The 21,264-nt window shown below is 34.1% G+C and overlaps 1 protein-coding gene across 4 annotated transcripts; it reads right to left on the bottom strand.

Annotated features, from left to right (window-relative positions):
* Window positions 1-2,104: 2,104 nt before the first annotated feature.
* LOC122035012 (putative 1-phosphatidylinositol-3-phosphate 5-kinase FAB1D) lies at window positions 2,105-19,785 on the bottom strand. Of its 4 annotated transcripts, none has more exons than XM_042594373.1 (14): window positions 19,520-19,785; window positions 18,707-18,751; window positions 18,514-18,624; window positions 18,394-18,427; window positions 17,246-17,929; window positions 16,962-17,106; window positions 16,548-16,892; window positions 8,555-9,337; window positions 8,142-8,467; window positions 7,925-8,051; window positions 7,611-7,778; window positions 3,054-4,454; window positions 2,707-2,967; window positions 2,105-2,629 (listed from the first exon to the last, which is right to left on the bottom strand). In XM_042594373.1, exons 2-14 carry the CDS (start codon window positions 18,741-18,743, stop codon window positions 2,297-2,299), a joined length of 4,755 nt encoding a protein of 1,584 aa, XP_042450307.1. In that variant the 5' UTR covers window positions 18,744-18,751; window positions 19,520-19,785; the 3' UTR covers window positions 2,105-2,296. The 4 variants fall into 4 exon arrangements, with proteins under 4 accessions (XP_042450307.1, XP_042450308.1, XP_042450306.1 ...); XM_042594374.1 differs by having other exon boundaries at window positions 18,514-18,629; XM_042594372.1 differs by having other exon boundaries at window positions 19,458-19,785.
* Window positions 19,786-21,264: the final 1,479 nt, after the last annotated feature.

Raw genomic sequence — 21,264 nt, forward strand, 5'->3', positions numbered from 1 at the left:
TTCCCTTCTCTTGTTTATGCTAAATGAAGGAAGAAAGCAAATTCATATTTTCATTAGGGAGGAAGAAGGCAACTCAAACTTTTCCTTCTAAGTGAAGGGAGCCTTTCCTTACCTTTAACTACAATGTTCCTTCCCTTCTTAACAGCACACCCCTGCTGGAGCTACTGGTTAACACATACATGCATCTAACAAGAGGTCCAAGGTTCAAACCTTGGTCATACCTCTTTTTAGTTCTTTTTTCTTTTTTTGAAAAGTCTACATATAGCTCATTCTAATTATGCTAAAATTCATATGAAATCATTAGGGATCCTATGGGTGTTACATATCTTCTCTCTCACAGCAAATACATTACTGGACTTCTTCAAAGAGCCAAAATGGATGGAGCACGTCCGGTCTCTACACCAATTGCTATAAACAACTCTCCAACTTCATCCTCTTCTGCTCTATCTGATCCATAGATTTATCAAAATATTGTTGGGGTCTTACAATATGTCACTATCACACGCCCTGATATTACTTTTACGGTAAATCGTGCTTGTCAATTCATGCATGCTCCAACTGAACAAAATTGGGATAATGTAAAAAAGAATACTTCACTATCTCAAAGGTACTATTCTACATGGTCTTCTTCTATATCGCCAATCGTCTCGAGATTTACATGCATATAGTGATGCGGATTGAGTAAGTTCTCCTGAAGATAGACGGTCTACCAGTGGATATGCAATATTTCTCGGACAAAATCTTATTTCATGGAATTCGAAAAAACAACCTACGGTATCTCGTTCAAGCACTGAGGCAGAATATAAAGCTATAGCAAATACAACGTCATAAATTATTTGGCTTCAATCACTTCTCTCTGAACTTTATCTTGCATCAAATATTGCACCAAAAATTTGGTGCGACAATATTGGAGCAACATATCTTACAGCAAATCCAATCTTTCATGCTCGTACAAAACATGTGGAAATTGATTTTTATTTTGTTTGTGAACGTGTGGCAACTCAGCAATTATCCGTCTCTTATATTTCTGCTGAAGATCAGATCGCTGACATCTTTACTAAGCCACTATCCAAACAACGTTTCGACAAGTTAGCAAGCAAACTCAACGTCAGAGATCTCCCGTTGAGTTTGTCGGAGGGTAAAAGAGATAAAACAGAATTATCAAAATTGACCGAATCAAATTATCAAATCAAATCATCTTAGTATTTGGATTATTCTAATAATTCTATTATAATTATTCTCAGAATTATTCTAAGAATAACTCTGTTATTTATTAATTAGTTAATTAACCAAGTACTTTTTAAACATTATATATTGTATTTTTCTTAAGGCAAATATCAATAAACAATAGATTTTATTACTTTCATATTATTTATTGCTATCTCCATATTCTTTTTCTTACATATAGCAGAGGATTGACTTGTAGGCAGAGCAAATTTGGGTTCAAGAGGGGACAATGGTTGAGTCATACACCTAACTTGGTTGAGTCATTAGAGGTGTCGCCCTAACCTTTGTCTTTGCTGCCAAGGGTGGTTGCAGGTCGCAGCAGGGTACAATGGCTAAGAATGTTTTAATTGGTCAGAGCTTGAGGTTGGAGAGACTCAGCTCGGCTAGGAGTGTTCAAGCACGGGGAAAGAGAAGGTGGCTAACTCAGACGAGTAATCTCCGGATACATCAATCCTCTTTTGAGGGTTTCACATATTAATTAATTTGTTATTGATCAATTATCACAAGAATAAACTCAAACTTAGTCTGGATAGGTAAGAGTATTTTCAAAAACAACAATAGATTAACACATGAAAAATTAACAACCAAGTCATTAAAATATTTTCTTATTTGTCAATTATTGTCATTTGGACCGCTCTTTAATACAGTTTTGAATAAATATAACCTGTCATTAGTCAAAATCCAGATTGGCATAAAAAATAAATGGATAACTTTTAACTTTAAATGCATATTACTAGTCTCATATTAGAAAGTTAAATTTTATGATTTTTTTAATAATAAAAGAACAATATATAAAATGCAACAGATATTTTCATCCACGGTCAAAAATGCTTAGCGTTTATTTGATGACAAACGTATATACTGAAACATCACTATGAAAGACCAAATTTTGAATCTGTTTAAAATGACTATAGGTACAAATATAGTGGAACTAGCATAACCCACAAATTTGCTTTAAAATCGCAAATAGTGAGAGGAACAAGCAATAACTATATACAATAACGAAGCAAGAACAGAAAAATCAGAATGAAATTGAATTTTCTGCCGTGCAGGACTTTGAATTTTTCTATCACTGATCTGACAGCTCTGCATTATAAACTTTGGCCGAATTCTTTTTTCCATCGACACAAAATACGCATGTCAGTGAACAGTGTTCATAGTTCCAACAATGAGGAACTGCTAAAAAGTATCTGGTCATGAATTTTCTGAACCTTTTCTTGTACTCTTTAGGTGAAATAACCGTTGGTAGTTCATTCTTGGGAACGACCATCGAAGCTTTCACCCAAGTCTCCAGCTGCTTGTCCCATGTATACTGCCTCAAATAGTCTATAATGCCAAACACAAGCTCTTTTCGTTCATCATCCACTCCAACAAGTAGAGAGTAATCCATGACATTGATAGACTGTAAATTAAACATAAGGAAACTATGAAGATTTAAAAAAGAAAATTTTAGTTACTAATAGTTGGCAGCAAACTCACAGTGAGAAATGAAGTATCATTCCAAATGGCCCGTTGAAGAAGATGTTTAGTTTTCCCACCCAGATATATGGGGGATTTACACATGTCCTCCACAAAGTTTTGATCCAAGAGAACTGTTTTGCCATACTTTGCATCAGTGACATATCGAGCAAAGCTAGCACCCTTCAGATCATATGTTCGTGAAACTTCATGTCCAAAAAGAAGATTTTCCATCACCATGAGATCAGTTTTTATTTCTTTCCCATTCTTAATTTGCCGAACCTTAAAATCACAAAAAAACATTAATTAGACAGACAAGCCATTTGAAGTCTGCAATCTGGAGAACAAAATACAAGGTGTTAATATACCTGATACATTCCTAAGATTTTAGCAAGACAAGTTTGGCTCCCTGAATCAAAAGAATGAAAAACGTGCTTAAAATAATCAGGTCCAAACTTTAGGAAGGAATCCAGTTCTGTCTTCTTGATTTGTTTAATTATGAGCCTGTCATCCAGTGTCTTTGCAAAAAAAGCTTTGCTTTTCCCTCCTTGAGCATCCCACTTCTTGCAACGGCTTAAGGAAGTTATGTAAACAAGTTCTGAAGGACAACATTTCTTTCTGAGAGTATAAAATTGCTTCGCATATATGCAAACGACAAAGAAAATACTTTTCCCAGAAACCTTATCCATCCCCACAGCCACTTCAGGATGCAGAGTATGATCAACAGATACTGAACCTTCAGAAATTGAGGTGAAAGACTCATCCGACAAGAGTGAAAAGTTACTGTGTGGCATATTTATTCCTTCGGTCTCTGTTGACCCTGTAGAAACCCAATTTGTAGAGATCCCAGAACTATCAGATGTCAAGCTATAAGATTTATGTAGCTCCTTTGGTTCATTGTCTGACAAGGTAGAATGATCTTCAGATATGGAAAGTGCACAGGCAATTATACTTGATATCTCATCCTGGGTAACAGATAGGATATTCTCACCAGGGCCGATTGGAAAGTGTAATGAGTCCATTTCACCAGAAGAAAGCTGATGCAATGGAGAAAGATAAGATGGCGTGTAGGCATTAATAAATTTGAACTTTCGAAATGAGCCACCATTGAGATCCTTTCTGTATTCCCTCTTTAAATCAGAAAATGGAGCCCAAATCAATTCTTCTGGACCTTCTGATTTTGCATAAACACTTGTAGAAGAATCATTCACAGAGGGTTTAGTAGTCATTTCGGAATCAGCAACTGCCTCGTCATCTTTCAGATCATCAATTGCTTTATTGACAAAAGGATCTTCAACAGCTTCTATAGAATGATCAAATTGTATGTCACTGGAAATATATGCAGACACTTTCTGATTAGTGTTACTATCTCTGGGAGATGAAGGTAAATCACCTGGTTTCCGTGGGAGTTCAAGAGAAGATGATACCAACTCATCATTCAGTGATTTATCAGAAAACTTTCTGTCTGATTGTACCAACTTGGCCAAACCAATATCAAGAAGCTTATTGGAGTTATCATTTGTCTCAACAAAAATTTTAGTTGATTGAACATCAGCATCAATTTGTATGTCATCAGCACAAGAGGTTGTTTCATCTTCATGACTAGGCGCTGTGGAAACTTCATCAACTACAAGCACACTTTCCCTTAGGCATTTCATATCTCGGAAAAGGCAATCTAAACGGCGGTCCCAAATATATAACTCAAGAAGGAGCTCCTGGTTAAGCCACTTTAAACCAAGAACCTCATAAGTTGCCTTCAGCAAAGAAGCCTGGATAGTTTTTAATAAATGAAAATTTCATTCTATGTTGAATCAGCATTAAAAGTATCATGCTGTTAAAGTAACAAAGTGAAACAACACAATGGAAGGATAAAAATATTGATTCTCACCCACAGGAATGTTGTCGATTCTCACCTAGAGGAAAGGAAATTGCAAATTGTATTAACTCAAAACTTATTTATTACATGGGATCCTAACCCCTTTTTATAATTTGATGGCACGACCTATTCTTTATAAAATAATACTTTTCTAAAAGAATCCTATATTTTTTAATAAAACCTAACATACTTTTCTAGGAAAACTAAATAACTTTTTTTAAAAATTTGAACTAATTATAAAAAATTAATGACTTAAACAACTTCTAATAAAATTAAACTCTAGACTGCGTTATTTTCCTCAACAGAAAAGAACTTAACTTCGTCAAGTGGGAAGGTGGAGCAATTATGAAGTGGAGGTGTCTTTTTGGCCAACTTAGTTTATTTTTTCAAACATTGCATTTTTTTTATGTCAATGAGTTTACTTTTGTCATTTTAGCCGAATCTAGCAATTGTTGGTTTATTTCTTTAATCATTATTGTCTTTTTATGCCAATATGGTTCCCTGTTTACATTATTCCTCCACTGAGGAGACTGCGAGTTGTTGACTTATCTTCTTGGATCATCTTTTTTGAGTGTATGGAATAATTTCTTTGATAACTCGAGCTCAGAGGATAAAAAAGTTGTCATTGATGGGAGTGTAGGAGTCAACACCAACAATTCAATTCAACAAAGAAAGGTTTGAATGTTCCCTGATATGGTAGTAAGTCCTCAACATTGAAAATTGTATTAACAACATATGCATTAACACTATTTTTTCTCATAATTTGAAAAAGACCAAAAGAGGGGTTATAAAGCTTTTTGAGCAGTTTTAAGGGCGTACTTGGGGTGAATGCGGACAAGCACATAGTCCCCTACATTATATTCCTTAAATTTACAATGTGCATTAGCTTGAATTTTATAAGCCTCATTACTCAACGAGATTGTCCTCCCACATCGGCAGGGATCTCTTTGATTCGCTTAGTAAGACTCTCAACTCACTTGGAAGAAAGAGAAATGGTAGGTAAGGGAATCAAGTCAATAGGTTGACATTCTTTCGACCCATTCACAATTTTAAATAACTATAAAATGTCGATTGGTTTATCAAGTTTTTTGTGAGCGAACTCGACAAGTGGTAGGTTAGACAGAGATCCTGGGATCCAATCTTTGGTGTAGTTGGCCATACACAAGGGTTTATAAGTTAACTTTATGTAAATTATGTTCTTAAGTTTCATGGGACTGATTAATGTCCCAGGTCACTAATGGTACCATCTCCCTTTTCTTTTCAAATGTGCAGTATGTGAGAAGAAGGTGGGATTGTCTCAAGTATTGGATAACTTTGGTGAGCAAGTTAGGTTTTAATTTTAGTTTGTTGGGTTTTGCTAGGTACATTTGGGTTTTGCTAGGTACATTTTGATTTTTTTCCATTGTGTTTGAAAGAGTAGGTATTTTCTCATCTGTCATGAGTAACAAGGCAATCATAAAACCAAGGTTGACCAAGGCTGACACATTCATAGAAGAATATATGATGGGTCTTTGGAACCAAACACTGTTTTGTAATTAATTGGAAGGGAGGTTCGATTTACCCATGTCACTTGATAGAGCCTCGGGTGTGGTTCAGGGTGGTCGACTTGAATCCTAGAAAGGGCTTGTGTGCAAACTATGTTCACGCAACTTCCATTGTCAATTATGATTTTACAAGATTTACTCTCACATTTTGTATATATGTGGAAGATACTAGTGTGTGTCTACGTGTTATCTAACACGGGCATTGAAGGATTCAACGGATTGCATTGGTTCCTTTGATCGATTCTTTAGTTCTCAATTTTCATGGTTCTTATCAAGAGGGTTAACTTCTTCGTTGTTTTTTTGTTTTAAGGCTAAAACTCTGTGAGGACATTTGGATGTTATATGACCTTTGTGATGACAATTAAAACATTGAATATTAGAGTTTTCTATTTTCCTAATGCTTGCATATTTGTCTCTATTCACTTGATGGCAGATTCATGACGAGTTGGGCTAGGGGGCTTGCTAGATTGTGGTGACACTTTATAAGTAGGATTGTTACTTGTTGAGGGGCCTAATGGATGAATGTAAAGGGGTTTTTCATAAAGCACTCAATCTCTTCAGCCTTTTGGCAAGCCTCTTCAATCGAGATTAAGGTAAATAATTTTACTAATCTTTGAATTTCAGGTCTCAATCCATCAATGAAGTAGATCAAAATTTGACTAGGATCTAATTTGGGGTTACAACGCATTTGTCAATTTTCAAACTTACTTAAATATTCATTTATGCTCATGTTTGATTATTCTAGATTGATCCACAGTGTATTATTATTTTCTAAAATATGGTGTGGAATATATTTTCTACTTTGAATTTGTTTTATCTCTACCCAATGTGTGATTGGTTCTTCCCAATTTGCGATGTATTAATCTTGAATACTATGTACATATTTCTATGCCAAACCTACAAATTTGAATTTTGTAAATCGTACTTGTTTAATTTAGGTCATAATATATTAGTCAAAGTAATTCTCAATCTCAACAATCAATCGAGAAATGCCTTTGGGTCAAGACAACCATCAAAATTAGGGGCATCTAATTTGACTTGGTGGGTAGTATCATTTTCTGATCTAGTTTCAAATTTAGGTCCAGATCTAAACATAAGTCAGATTTGGGTGTCCTAAAAATGATTTACTTTGTACCGATTGATGGTTCCAATGTGGATGATATACATGGGTGATTGTTGAGCTATGTGTGATATATGAATCATGTCCTTTATATTTTGTTGGTAGTATGAGCTGTAAACCGTTCTAGGCCTTCCACTCTAAATCGGTGGGTTTTAAGCTCGTCTTCCAAAAGTTCAAATCTAGTATCTAATTCTCTGATAGTGGGGTTTTTTCATCATGATGATGTGGTGGTCTAACAAAACCCCAATTTCTCTAATAAAACCACCTTTCTAGAAAAACTAAACAATTTTTTAAAAAAAAGTTCAAACTAATTATCAAAATTAAAGACTTAAATAACTTTTAAAAAAATTAAATTCTTGACTGTGTTACAAAGCATTAATGAAACCTCAAATTCAGCCTTTTCCAGTATCAACATCTCTTCAACTTCAGCAAATCCTTTGAGTGAACCTGAGATCTTAGCACATTGTTTGACTTGAGTGCCAATATATCTAGACTTTAAGTTCTGCAACAGGTCTGAAACTTCAGAGAAAAGTTTGCACCCTCGAGAAAGAACCTTGAGTAAAATCATTATGTAGGTCAATAATGAAGAATAAGATTTTAAAAAATGGTGTTAGATGTTGAATTTCATTAGTTCTAACAGAAAATCAATAGCAGAAATATTATAACAAAATATTTTACCAAAAGTTAAAAAGTACATACATCTTTCATTTCTCTCTTAAACCACTCTTGTCCTTTTGGATCATGGAACTCCAAAACAGGTGGTGGTTTACAAGCAACATATATCTTGATTGATGAATAAACAAACATAGCAACCTTCAAGCCTAATCTGCATTTCCTCAAAGTACGCAGAGGTTTTGCATCCAACAAAAAGAAACTACAAACTACTTAAAACAAATAACAAAGAAGATGAACTTACCCAAAAAAACGTAGGAAATCCCTGTGCAATGAATGGCCACATTCAGATAGCCTACTAGCTGCAGAATGACCAGAGAAACTGAGTTCTAAGAACTTCCCAAATGAAAGACTGCATGCCGAACTAGATAAGGGGACTCTCCTTGTGGGTATCTCACTTCCATTCTTACATCTCAAACAACGAGTCCACATCCAAATTTTCCCTTCAGATTCACCGGGCAGATGGAAATCAGGAGAAATTTTCTTGATGTATACACTTAAATTCCCATTCTGATGAGTGTAAGAGTAAACATGTGCGTCTGGTGGTTCACCACAAAAAGTGCAACCACTCTGCAAAAAAAATACCCATTAATACTAACTCCATTTGATATAAAATATCATACTAGTGAGCAAAGAAATTTTAAAAAAAAAAACAACCTGATCAAGCAACATATCTTTCAGAAATCGTCCTAGTGAAATGTCAAAATACCCATAATATTTAATACGGGAAAGATGACTCTGATAACATATGGTTGCTTTTGTTATACACTGTTTTGAAAGTAAAACCAAAATACTCTGTGAATCCAATACACTCTCAACTTCATCCTTCTGTTGTTTCTTAGAAATGTAAGCATCATCATCAACACTAATAGAGTTCTTGATCCAATTGCCCTTATAATCAAAAGCTCCATTACCTAGCTTTGCTTCTTTAGTTTCAGAGTTTTCTGAGATTCTATGATCAGTTTTTTTTCCATCGTATATTGTATTTTGAATGACAAACTCTATTGAAGAAGATTCAGCATTGGAAGTAGATTTGTCTCCATGATGGGAAGAGAGAAGAGATAGCAAATTTCTAGATTGAAAGGAGCCTAACATATTTGTGTCAACAAAACCAGATTTTTCAGAAATCATATATGCCAAGTGAGAATCTGATGATGTCATCCCATCTTTAAAACTACCAAATGAACCACTGCATATTGGAACATCTACTCCTTGCTCTGAAGCTACAAAAGACAAACAACCTTCATGGTTAATCAAGCAAAATGGTTCACTATTCAAATTTCCACTTTCTCTTCTTGCAACATTATTATCAGTGAAAAACACTCTTTGATCTGCCAAGAATGAAGTCTCAAGTATCAAATGGTATCCGGCAAAAACTGTGTATTGAACAACCCGCTTAATCTGTTTCAGTTCATTACTCTCAGCACCCTTCAGCAATATCTGCAAAAATTCAACACAAAAAGTACTTGAATAAACAAAGAGTACTTGAATCATGGTCTTGCAAGAATCCCGAAGGCATATGTTATTTACATTTTTAAACAAATTTATATAATTAGAAATGAGGCAAGAATAGGTTTCACACATTAATACAAGGCTACATGTAGAAAGATAGGCTTTGGTGATAGCAACGGAATACAAATCTCAGTTGTATTCCTTGACATCATCATTGCCTCTAGAGGAAACTTGCAACAAAAGATAATCCTACCATAGCACTTTGCTAATAATTTGATGCGACAATATTAATTTGAGAAAGTATTGGTCATTTGGATAGCACAATAAAAAATTCTACCAATCCCCTACTTACCGTTGATGGTGCAATCGACCTCTGATCAAGATTGACCAAGCTCGAGTTGGGTTTCAATGTTTGATCAATATATTTGATTGTTGAGTGAAACATCAAGTAGGTCCAAGATTGATTGAATACTTAACAATAGAGAAATTCAAGTGGGTTATGACCAAATAAGGATTAAAATCTCATGTCGAACCGGCGAAATAGGCAAAACGGGCAAAACATTTCATTTCGCATGCCCACCGGCACCGGCACGATCCCCTCGGCTGCGGCGAAGGAGTCATGCGTCTCCAGCGGTCACGCCGAAGGGGTGGCGCAACACCAACAGTCACGCTAGAGGGGTCACACGTCCCCGCCGGAGGTTGGTAGTGGGGTTTTAATTACAACAGAGACTTTTTTTTTAATTAAAACTGAACTTAGTTTGATTATCTCAATCAATTCTTAGCCATGATAGAGATAATCCAAGGAGGCTTAACTATACCCTAATAAAATTATATAATTAATTATATATTTTATTTATTTTAATTCTAAATATATATAATAATTTATTTATTTATTTATCTCATAGCGATGTTACTATTTTTTAGTGGATCTAATCAATCTCAAATTTAAATAAATAGTCAAACACATTCTTAAAATACTAATCGAATTATTCCATTAAATTATATAAAAATTTATTTAAAATTCTAAAAAAATTAATAAAATTTTATATATTCCTAAAACCCTTTGTAGTGTCCATGATGCCATGATGGCCTCCGCAGGGCATCACAACCACAATTTTTTTTTTTTTTTGTTTAGTTAAGTTTATATGTTTGAAATATGATTTTTTTTATAAATAAACTATTATTAATAATAGTTACAAAATATTAAAAATTATTTCAAAAATTTTAAATAATTTTAGATTTTAATAAATATTTATAAAATAATTTAAAAATTTTCAAATAATTTTAAAATTAAATATAAAACAAGCTAAAATTTTAAAAAAATATATAATTCTTAAACATTTCAAATAGATTTTGTAAAATTAAAAATTTACAAATACATTCAAAAATTAATTAATATTTTCAAAAAAATTTATAATTATTTTCATCCTTTCAAATGTTTTTATAATTTTAAATTTAGTTTTGAATTTTAAGGATTACTAATTTTTAAAATAATTTGTATGAAATTTTAATAGGCATTATCTTGTGAGAAAATATTGAAATATAAATTTCACATATCAAAATATAAAACATATTTAATAATCAAATACTAATAAAGTTAATATGCATTTATATTTTAAAATTTAAAAAAAAATATTGAAACTACATCGGCACGGCACAATACAATACCGAAAGATCGAAATCTCGACACGAGTCGAGATTTTAATCCTTGTGATGAGACAGAGTTGGTAAGAGAGAAGTTTAAGTTGGTCGTGGTTGACCATACACTTGGTATTTGAGAATCTAACAGAGAATTGACAAGGGTAAAGTTCAAGTGGGTAACAGTTGACCAGACACTTAGTAATGATGAAAGTAATGGAAGACCAGATGTTAGACATGAGAAGAGAAGTTTAAATAGGTCATAGAGGACCGGATGGTAGATGTGTTGGTGAAGTCCCTATAGATTATAGAAGACCGAATGTTAGCTATGAAAAGGGAAGTCCAAATAGGTCAAGGCTGACCGAATGTTGAGAAGGAAAGTCTAAACAAGTCAAAGAGAACCAAATGTTTGGCAATGGTGAAGTCCTGATAGGTCAAGGTTAATCAGATGTTAGGTATGAGCCATGTTCTAAAAAGCGTCATTAAGCGCCGATTAAGCGCGCTAAAGCACGAAGGGAGGAAGAAAAAGGTGAAAGCAGGGAAAAAGCGGTCAAAGCAAGTTTGACCGAATTAAGCATGATTAAGTGCGCTTAATAGCGCTTAAGCGCTATTTTTTATTTGTAATTTTAATTGATTTATAAATTTTTAAAGAACATAAGGAAAAAAAATTTGGAGAAAACGAAGAGACACGTCTCTCAACTCTCGAGAGAAAACCCATAATCTGCCATAAACCTCCTATCTTCTTGCCATCGAGAAAACCTAGAGAAAGCGATCGGAGAGTATTACAAGTTGTCACAGACTTCAAATTTTGCATATGAATCGACAGTGGGGTGGCGGCGACGGTGACAGGGGCGACGACGACAGGGGCAACAGCGACAGGGGCGACGGTTTCTATCCGGTCTTGTCTTCTTGTTTCCTATCCATTCTCTGCTTCTCTACACGGTCAGTCTCCCCGGCGGTTTATTGAAATTTTGTCGATTGACCTCTCGCTCGAAAGCAGATTCCGATTCGATCACCACTCTCTGATATGTGATTCAATGTGTATTTTTATAGAGAATTTGTTTTTTAATTTGGAAATTCCAAAAAAAGGGTAAGAGGTGAGCTTGAGATGGATGTTCTAGAATCCAGTAAATCTAATTTGAGTTCTGGTTAGGGCTCTGCCTTGAAGAACTAGTTCCTCATTTGGATCTGGAAAGGAAGTAAGATTGTCTGTCTAATTGAGACCTTTATGTAGTCATAAACTTTGTAAGCTATAGGTATTCCCTCATGGTACAAAGAAGTCATAATGTTTTGTTGTTCTTGCTGATTATAGGTTCTTTGAGGCTGTGAATTTTAGGCATATTGTTGCAAGCATGAGGTTGGAATTTTTTCAAACGAAATAAACGACAATCACCTAACAAAGTTTTAGAATTCATGGTCATCTCTGGTTTTACCAATTATTAGGACAAATCTAGATCATGCGATCCTTTTTTATTGAAGCAACCAACAGAGGGCTTGTAGTAAATAGTTGCTCTGTTTTTTTTTGTCATATTAAATACATGTCTTTTGTTAAGAATTAAGATTTTGTTTTCTGATACATGATCCTGTAAATGATTGAAGAATTTTGTTAGGAATTTATTTTTGAGTCTCTCATTCATCAATTATTTACCTTTATTCTACTCCTAATTCAATGAGCAAAGTATTGTTTTTGCCTTACAAGTTTTATCAGTTCGAAAATTTCTTTTTTATTAATTATTGTGATGTTAATGAAGTTTTTTTTATGTACTTTAATTTTAATTCATGTTAATTATCTTTTATTTGGAGAAATTTGGATTGTGAGCATATGGTCAATTGGACTTGTATTTCGTAGGGATCAATGGAACAAAATGATTCTTTGATGGCGTCTAAATCTAATTCTAAAGACAGCGAATTGAAAAAAGAGTCTGGGAATGTTGGATGGGAGACGGCTGTGTTTATAGATCCAAAAAATCCTAACACTGTTAAATGTATTTTGTGTGGTAAAGTTACAAAAGGTGGAATATATAGGCACAAAATTTATATTTCGGGAATCAAAGGAAAAGGTGTGAAATCATGTGGGAGGGCAACAGAAGAACAAAAAGAAAAATGTCGTTTGACACTTGAGGACAACAAGTCTAAGAAGCTAGAGAAGGTATTGAATCAATCTAAGATAATGAATGACGTGGTTATGACTTTAAATTCTCGTGAGGAGGAAGATGATGAAATAGCTATCATTGAGAAAGACAATAAGAAAAGGTCCATCAATGTAGGACCCATTGACCAATTTGCAAAGTCAATTAAAGTAGATGATGCTTCTATGAGTGCAAGTAAGAAAATGAGGCAACAAAATATTAATGATGTAATTGCTAAGAAAAGATTACTTGAAGTCCATCAATATTTGGCAAGATGGGTGTATGAAGCTGGATTTCCTTTCCATGCAATTGAGCATGATAGTTTTAAAAGATTTGTTGAGGCTTTAGGACAATATGGTCCAGGTTATATCCCTCCTCCTCAATACCAACTACGAGAGCCACTTTTAAAAGGAGAGGTAGAGAGAACAAAAGAAACTCTAAAAAAGCAAGAAGAAGAATAGAAAAATAATGGTTGTTTTATTATGACAGATGCTTGGAGTGATAGGAAAAGAAGAAGCATCATGAATTTGTGTGTGAATTGTAAGTTAGGTACCACTTTTATTTCATCGAAGGAAGCTTCAAATGATGCTCACACTGCCCAATACATATTTGATTATATTAATGCATGTATTATTGAGGTTGGGCCTCAAAACGTGGTTCAAATTGTGACTGACAATGCTTCAAATAATATGATAGTCGCAAAACTGTTAGCATTAGAAAGACCCAATATATTTTGGACATCATGCGCCACTCACACAATAAATCTTATGCTTGAAGGAATTTCTAAACTTCCTATGTTTAATGGAGTGATCAAAAAGGCAAAGTCTTTCACTATTTTCATTTATGCACACCACAAGACTTTGGCATTGATGAGAAAGTTTAAAAAAAGGGAGATAGTTAGGCCAGGAGTCACTAGATTTGCAAGCTCTTTCCTAACATTACAAAGTTTGCTAGACAAGAAGCAAGAGTTGAGAAATATGATGACTAGCAATGAATGGGATAACACTAAATGGTCTAGGAGTAAAAAGGGAAAAGAGGCTTTTGATGTTGTTGTTCCAAATGATTTTTGGAACTCGATGGATTTGTGATTGCGGATATTCACTCCATTGGTAAAAGTTCTTAGACTTGTTGATGGAGAGGAGAAACCATCCATGGGTTTTGTGTATGGAGAGATATTGAATGCAAAAGAGGAAATTCGAAAAACATTCAAGGAAGAGAATGATTATTTGCCGATTTTAAACATTATTGATTCCAAAAGCAAGGGTCGTCTTGATGGTCCGCTTTATCTTTTGAATCCATATTACTTCTTCAAGAATCAAAGTATAAAAGATGATCCTTTGATAACGGACAATATGATTGTTTGTGTTGAAAAGTTCTTTCCCGATGCTCAAATGCAACATCATGTGATAAATATTGAATTGCCAAAGTACACTCAAAAAGAAGGTGCTTTTGGGAAGAAACTAGCAATAAGTGGATGTCATATTAATGATCAAAATTACAATCCAGGTTTGTTGACATTATTCTTGATTTCCTTTTATATTAATATATTATTGTTATCATATTTTGTCTCTTTTTATATTTTTCAATATTTTCCAGTAAGTTGGTGGGATTTCTATGGCAATGAAACACCAAATTTAAAAGTGATGGCAAAGAGGATCCTTGGCTTAACTACTAGTTCATCCGGCTGTGAAAGGAATTTGAGTGTTTTTGAAGGGGTAAAATATTGTTAATTGTCTTGTTATATTTTAATTTGATAGTTGTATAATAATTTATAAATTATTCTTAACTTTTTTTTATTTTTTTCTTATCTAGATACAGACCAAGAAAAGGAATAGACTAAATGCTACAAGGATGAATAATCTAGTTTATGTCCAATTTAATGCAAGATTGATGAACAAGAAGGGCAAGGATAAATTAGAGACTTTACTTGCACGTGATGGTAGCAAGGCACAATCTTTGGATAGTTGAGGGTTGTGATGATGACGTTGAAGTGGAGATTGACACTTTACAGCCAACAAGAGACACTAATGCTAATATTATAGGGGAGCCCGATGAAAACGAGTTTGTATCGGATAATACGGAAGATGAGATGAATGAAGATGAGGAGATTGAATTAGAATCAGACAAGGAATTAGATAATATCTAGTTTTTTATGTTCTTTTATTGTGAAAATTGAAAACTAATGGATATTATAAACTTTGTGACTTTTGCCTTTCTAAAAATGTGAGAAATTTATGCATGAACCTTAAATTTATCATGTTTAAGTATTATTTGATCTAGTTATTTGTTTAAGATAATTAAATTTTATTTAAAAATAAAAAATACTTTTTTACGCTTAAAATTGTCCTAAACTCGCTTAAGCTTATAAAGCTTGAAGCTTGGACTCGGCGCTTCGTCGCGCTTCACGCTTTTTAAAACATTAGGTATGAGAAGGGAAGGGGTCAAGGAGGACTAGATGTTTAGCAATGGTAAAGTCCTGACAGATCAAGGTCAACCAGATGCAAGGCAATAAAAGTCCTGATAGGTTAGAGTCAATCGGATAATAAGCAAAGGTAGAGTACAGCCTTGGTATGGCTCACATTAAGGTATCAGTCGACTGATATTGAGTAGTAGTTGGTCGATTGAAGAATCATAAATCATAAATTCAAGGTTTAAGGGGGTTTGTGGTATAAGCAATAAACTATTGGATGATAGCAGTCGAGTAGTGCACTTGACTAATGACACTGTGAGACACACAGTAGGTTTCGCAATCAATTCAAGAAATAAACTAATGACGGTAGACTAATAAGTGAAAATGAATCAACTAATATTGAACTAGATGGAACCGTAGGAATCGACTGATAGGCAGATTCTAGTCAGGACAATAATCCTACAAAAAAAAGAGGGTTTTCTTAATGATTTTGATAGGCCAATTCTTGGAGGGTTTGTCAGAGAGTGTTGTTGCATTCCAAACCTTTAAGAATCAATCTAAAGAAACCACCACATGAGCAAAGCAAAGATTTCTTATGTAAATTGTTTATTTGCATTGTATTCATCTTTATCTTTTATATTTGGTTTGTGTTGCTTGTAAGAAAAGGTACTATAAGAGGTTTCTCCATCTCAGGAAGATGTTCGAAAGCGAAAGAATAGTGGTGCAACAACTACGACTTTAGGTCATAGAGTAGGAACCGAGAGTTCTTCTGAACCACATAAAATCGAGGTGTTCTTGTGTTTGTGTTTTATATTTTTGTTTATGCTATGTACTAATATGTACTAATCTATTAGAGACGAGCACACGATCATAGAACGAGAAATGAATATCGCTATGTGTGCAACCTCAAACAGTTATCTATGTGTGCACTCTCAACCAACATTAACAATTTCCAGAATAAAGAAATGCAATAGTTAAAGAACGTCAAAGAAAAATGAAGTAAAAAAAAAATCATACTCACAGTAAAACCCAATGGTTTTTGAAATCCTTCTAGATACATTAAGGTTTTGCTTGGCTTTTTTCCACCTTCACTAACATTACTATATTCTTCCACAAACCTTTCAAAGTGGAAAAAGTCGCAATGTGGCAGGATCAATTTCGTTGGAAAATTAGAAGAAGAAATTATAGGAGAACCAGTACATAAAGAAATCCTTGCCAACCGATGATGCTTCATATCAGACACCATAGTTATTCCTTTCTCGATCAGAGATTCTTGTATGTCACGAGAAATATTTTTCTCCACTAAAACCACATTTGGATGGCAAGCCTCTATCATTTCAGTCATGGTCTTCAAATATTCCTTTTCCTGATTAAAGGAATAAAAATTAAGAGCAGCAAATTCAGATAATTATATTAATTTTATTAATAATCTAACCTGCTCCATGGAGTTAAATGATGATAAACCTACAGAAGAATGGCCAAGGATCCCCTGAAGAAGTAGGAGTTTAGGATTTTTGAACTTGGTCTGCATGTGCTTATGAGCAGCATTCTTCTTAAACACTAATCCATTGATCAGTTCGCTGAAACAAAGAGTTCTCATTGATCAGTTCACTGAAACAAAGAATTCACAATAAAGAACTGGTTTTACGAAAATCATGTAACATAGAACAGACAAGATGACAAAGGAGACATAAAACCAAATGCCCATCTCCACCATACCTCTGTTGAGGACTACCAGATGCTATACATTTCACCTTCACATATTCCCCAGGATCCATTGCTCGTCCTTCAGTAGCATCTGGCTTCACAAGCAATGCAGCTTTCCAAGATAGGGAAGCAACAATGTCTACCCACCCATTATCATCATCTAGCCTAGAAAAAGTAACACCTTCTGATGCTAAAAAACGACTAACGAGAATCTTGAATTGTCCATTCATTGCTTCTAACATTGCCTTTTGTCTTTTCTCTCTGGAAGTTTGAATGCTTCCATGATGCTCATCCAAACTGCTTAAAGAACTTGCCTGTTTCCACTCTGTACTGCTGTACTCATCATCATCATGATTGTCAGCAATGCTGGGTTTGTCATCTTCCATGTTTTCTGGTTCAGGAGGTAGCCAGATGTAAGGATCTGATTCGAAATCAGGAAACCATGGAAGAATATCGCCATCCATGTGATTTTGAATATGATACGAAACAAGCCTAGAATTTTTGGATTGAGCATCATCCAAGATGCCATTGCTTAATATGTGTTCGTCTTCGTTATTTTCAAATGAACTAGATGATATTTTTTTTCCAGATGAAATGTGACATCTGGAGCCACCTTCATTGCTCCCATCAAGAGAAGACTTTTCCTTGAAATCTCTCAGTTTTTCATCAGTATTTAAGGTAGCATAACCATCCTCCCTGTAAAATGAAAGCTCATGAGCATTGATCCAACCAAGTGGAAAGAACATTTTCTTGAAAAGAATGTCCTCCCTCTCCTAGTTATCCATGCAAGTAAAACAAGCATCAAGCCATAGTGTATGGACAAATTTCTCATAGTTAGGCAACTGATATGTAGCCAACATCAGATGTTGTAAATTAGGTTAAAGTACATGAAAGATTGAAGATAAGGACTTTTTAATTCTATGTACCCTTGTAATTTCAGTCTTACATTAAATACCTCTTAGTCTATATGCATATGTGAGTGAAAACAACATATATAAAAACAAATATTTTTATTTGATGAATATGAATTTAGATTTTCTTTTATTTTGTTTATCATTTTCTTTAAATTAACATATACCTATCTTGTTGTATAATCTTTTTATAAACATCATGTTCCTGAAGAAGACAGTATAACATCAAAACAGGTGAATAATATATACCTGCCCTGCACATTCAAAGTAGCCTGTATATCACCTGGATAAAAGACAGATAAATCAAGCAACTCAGCATCAATCTCTGGTTTTTTTTGGGGAAAGAAAAACAGCAAAATAAAATCTTACTAAAGCTTGAAGAACAGCTTTCACAGCCTGATGTACAACTAAGAGAATCGTCCATTATAAAAGATTCTTCACCATAATTGCCCTGACTGGACTTGTAGTGCCGTGACCGATCTTCACTGTTTGAAAGCAGAAACTCCATCAATTCATACCATAAAGAAACAAAGGCAAATGGCAGAGTTACTGATTGCACTACCTAGAAGTGTCTGTTTTAGGAGACATGATTGGCACATGTATTCATCTGAATCCAACCATAACAAATGCAAATGCTCCACCAATCAGTATGCTATAAGAAGAAAATGAAAAAGAAAGGAACAAAAAATGCAAAGCTTGCATATAACAGAAGTAATTCAATCAAACTAATAAAAATTATATGTTATAACACTTTTGTTGTAAATGTAGTGCAAAATTCCAAATTTAGTTAAACCTAAGGTTGAGTTGAAAATTTAGAGTTAGAATTTGCCCCAGAGAAAGACACAACAGTCGTCCTTCTACCATCCAGTTAGCACTAAATCAATCAGGATCTGAAGAGATGAATGGTAATAGACCCAGATTCATTATAAAATCTCGAAGGAATTGGGGCAAGTAGAGAAATTTGGAAACATAATCACCAGAAATGACAGAAACATTATCAAAAGAAAATAACCCAATTTAAAGTAAACAAGTATAAAATCCCTAAGCCAGGAGAACGAATCCCTGAAACAGACACTAATAAAATCAATTATCTGATGATTGGAGGTTAAACAAGACGAATCAAAGAACGCTAGTAAAACCAACGCAGATAATAGAAAAGCTAGTTAAAGACAAAATCCACTATCATCATGATGACGCAATAAACGAGATTCCCAAGTTCAAATGCCAACCATAAGGTACAATCCAAAAACCAATAGAAAATTATTTTAAAAAAATCAAAAACTAAAATATCTATTCTCCCTACCGGTCCTTACCCCATTTAAAGAACAAGGGAAATAACAAAGAAAACAAAAAACTTGAGAAGGGCATAGCATACGGGATGGAAGAAATCCAAGGACACTGCTTCACTAGGACTGGCCTCTCTCTCTCTCTCTCTCTCTCTCTCTCTCTCTCTCGATCCGATGCTCTACGTGCTAAACCGCAAAGAATAAGATTAGGGGACGGAACATGAAATTCTCCGAACGAGGAAGAAAAAATAGAGGAGATGAAAAAGAAGAAAGAGGCAGAAAAAAGGAAAAAAAATAATAAACAGAAGAAGGTAAAAACAGCTTCCTTGGATGGAGCCCGCTGAGAGTGTTCAAAACCATTTTTTATAGGTACCAACAACTTGTACCTTATGATGGCCTCCGAAACATACGCGGGCGACAAAGGAAAACCCACTGGGTGGGTGGTGATTCATGCGCTGTTGACAGCGTTAATTATTTACTTGAAATACAAGCAGCAAGAAATATTGATCTTCAAAATATTTATTCTATTTAAATCTTTAATTTTATTTTTATTTTTTTATTACTTCTAAGATAAATTATTTGTGTAATATTATTTGAGAGACTGGTTACTTAAATCGTTGGATAAGTAAAGAACCGACAAAAATGATGGCATTTTTTTACTTTCTTCTTTTGTAATTTATTGTACTTCCACTTACTTATTTCACTCCGAAATCATTACCCTGGGATGGAATGGTAAAGCACTTCCATAATTAATAGGATATTCATAATTTGATGGAATGGTAAAACATTTTCATAATTAATGAGATATTCACGATTCAATTTTTAACTGTGATTATTGTGAAATTAATTTTTTTTTAGTGAAAAGATAATCTGAAATGTTAGTTGCCTAATGATCAATGAAAACTTTTTATGTAACTGAATTGACTATTTTTAAAATTAATCGATTTAAAAATTTAGATACCGTAATTATCATCCGAAGGGATAAATAACCATCCAACTATAAATTAAACTTATATTACGCTTGTTAATATTTTATGAATGTCATATAAATACAATTAATATTGAAAATTTAACACAAATAATTTACATGTATCAATGGCTAGCTCAAGCCTATAATGTGATTCCGAACTGTGTTTATTACTACGCAACATTATTACCCCATAATATTATCTCTCCAACACCAGCAATCTACAATCCATATCTATTAATCCATTAGGATTTGGGAGCAAAATAATGCTATATAAAAGTACAAGTACTGATAAAAAGGGAGGGATGAATAACTTCGTTTCTTTGATTTAAGTATGCATAGAAAATTTGAGCCGAGGTTGAAGAAGGGATTCCGAATGCATTTTTTAAATTTTTATTTCAATAAATAAACAGCCGAAGCAAAATAATAATCTAAATTATTACAACATACTAATCACACACATATAGAATACACACATGCGCTAGACATAACCATATATCAAAGTGTTCGTTTAAGAGTTATATCTACGGGTTCGTAATTGAACCTTGTAGAGAGTTTTAGCTAACCTCGCAAGATTAGTCTCCATCAGAATTAACAAGCAAGCTTAACGAAGCTTGCCTCTATCAATATCAATGCCGAGATATCTTCAAGACGGCTTTCCTAAGCCACAAGTTTTTTGTCTCCAATTGATACTAGTCAACCATGGAGATGAAGCGATCTGAGTAAGATCTTTGTCTCAACTTTATGTCCAGTGGCGAGGGCAACCTGGTGGCACAAAGTAAGGTCCGACCAACAATTTGGCCAGCACAAAAGGAAGAGGACAGCAACTACTTTCTGCTATCCAATCCGGAAAAAGCTATTGTCATA

The sequence above is a fragment of the Zingiber officinale genome, chromosome 11B (assembly GCF_018446385.1).
Source record: "Zingiber officinale cultivar Zhangliang chromosome 11B, Zo_v1.1, whole genome shotgun sequence".
Lineage (NCBI taxonomy): Eukaryota > Viridiplantae > Streptophyta > Magnoliopsida > Zingiberales > Zingiberaceae > Zingiber > Zingiber officinale.

Excerpts from the sequence above, each read along its gene's own strand:
- LOC122035012 (XM_042594372.1), bottom strand. The coding sequence starts at position 19,512 with ATGCCCTTCTCAAGTTTTTTGTTTTCTTTGTTATTTCCCTTGTTCTTT. Across the intron at positions 18,625-18,706 it reads CCTAAAACAGACACTTCTAG|ATCGGTCACGGCACTACAAG; the intron begins GTAGTGCAATCA and ends CAAACAGTGAAG. Across the intron at positions 2,630-2,706 it reads ATGATACTTCATTTCTCACT|TCTATCAATGTCATGGATTA; the intron begins GTGAGTTTGCTG and ends TTTAATTTACAG.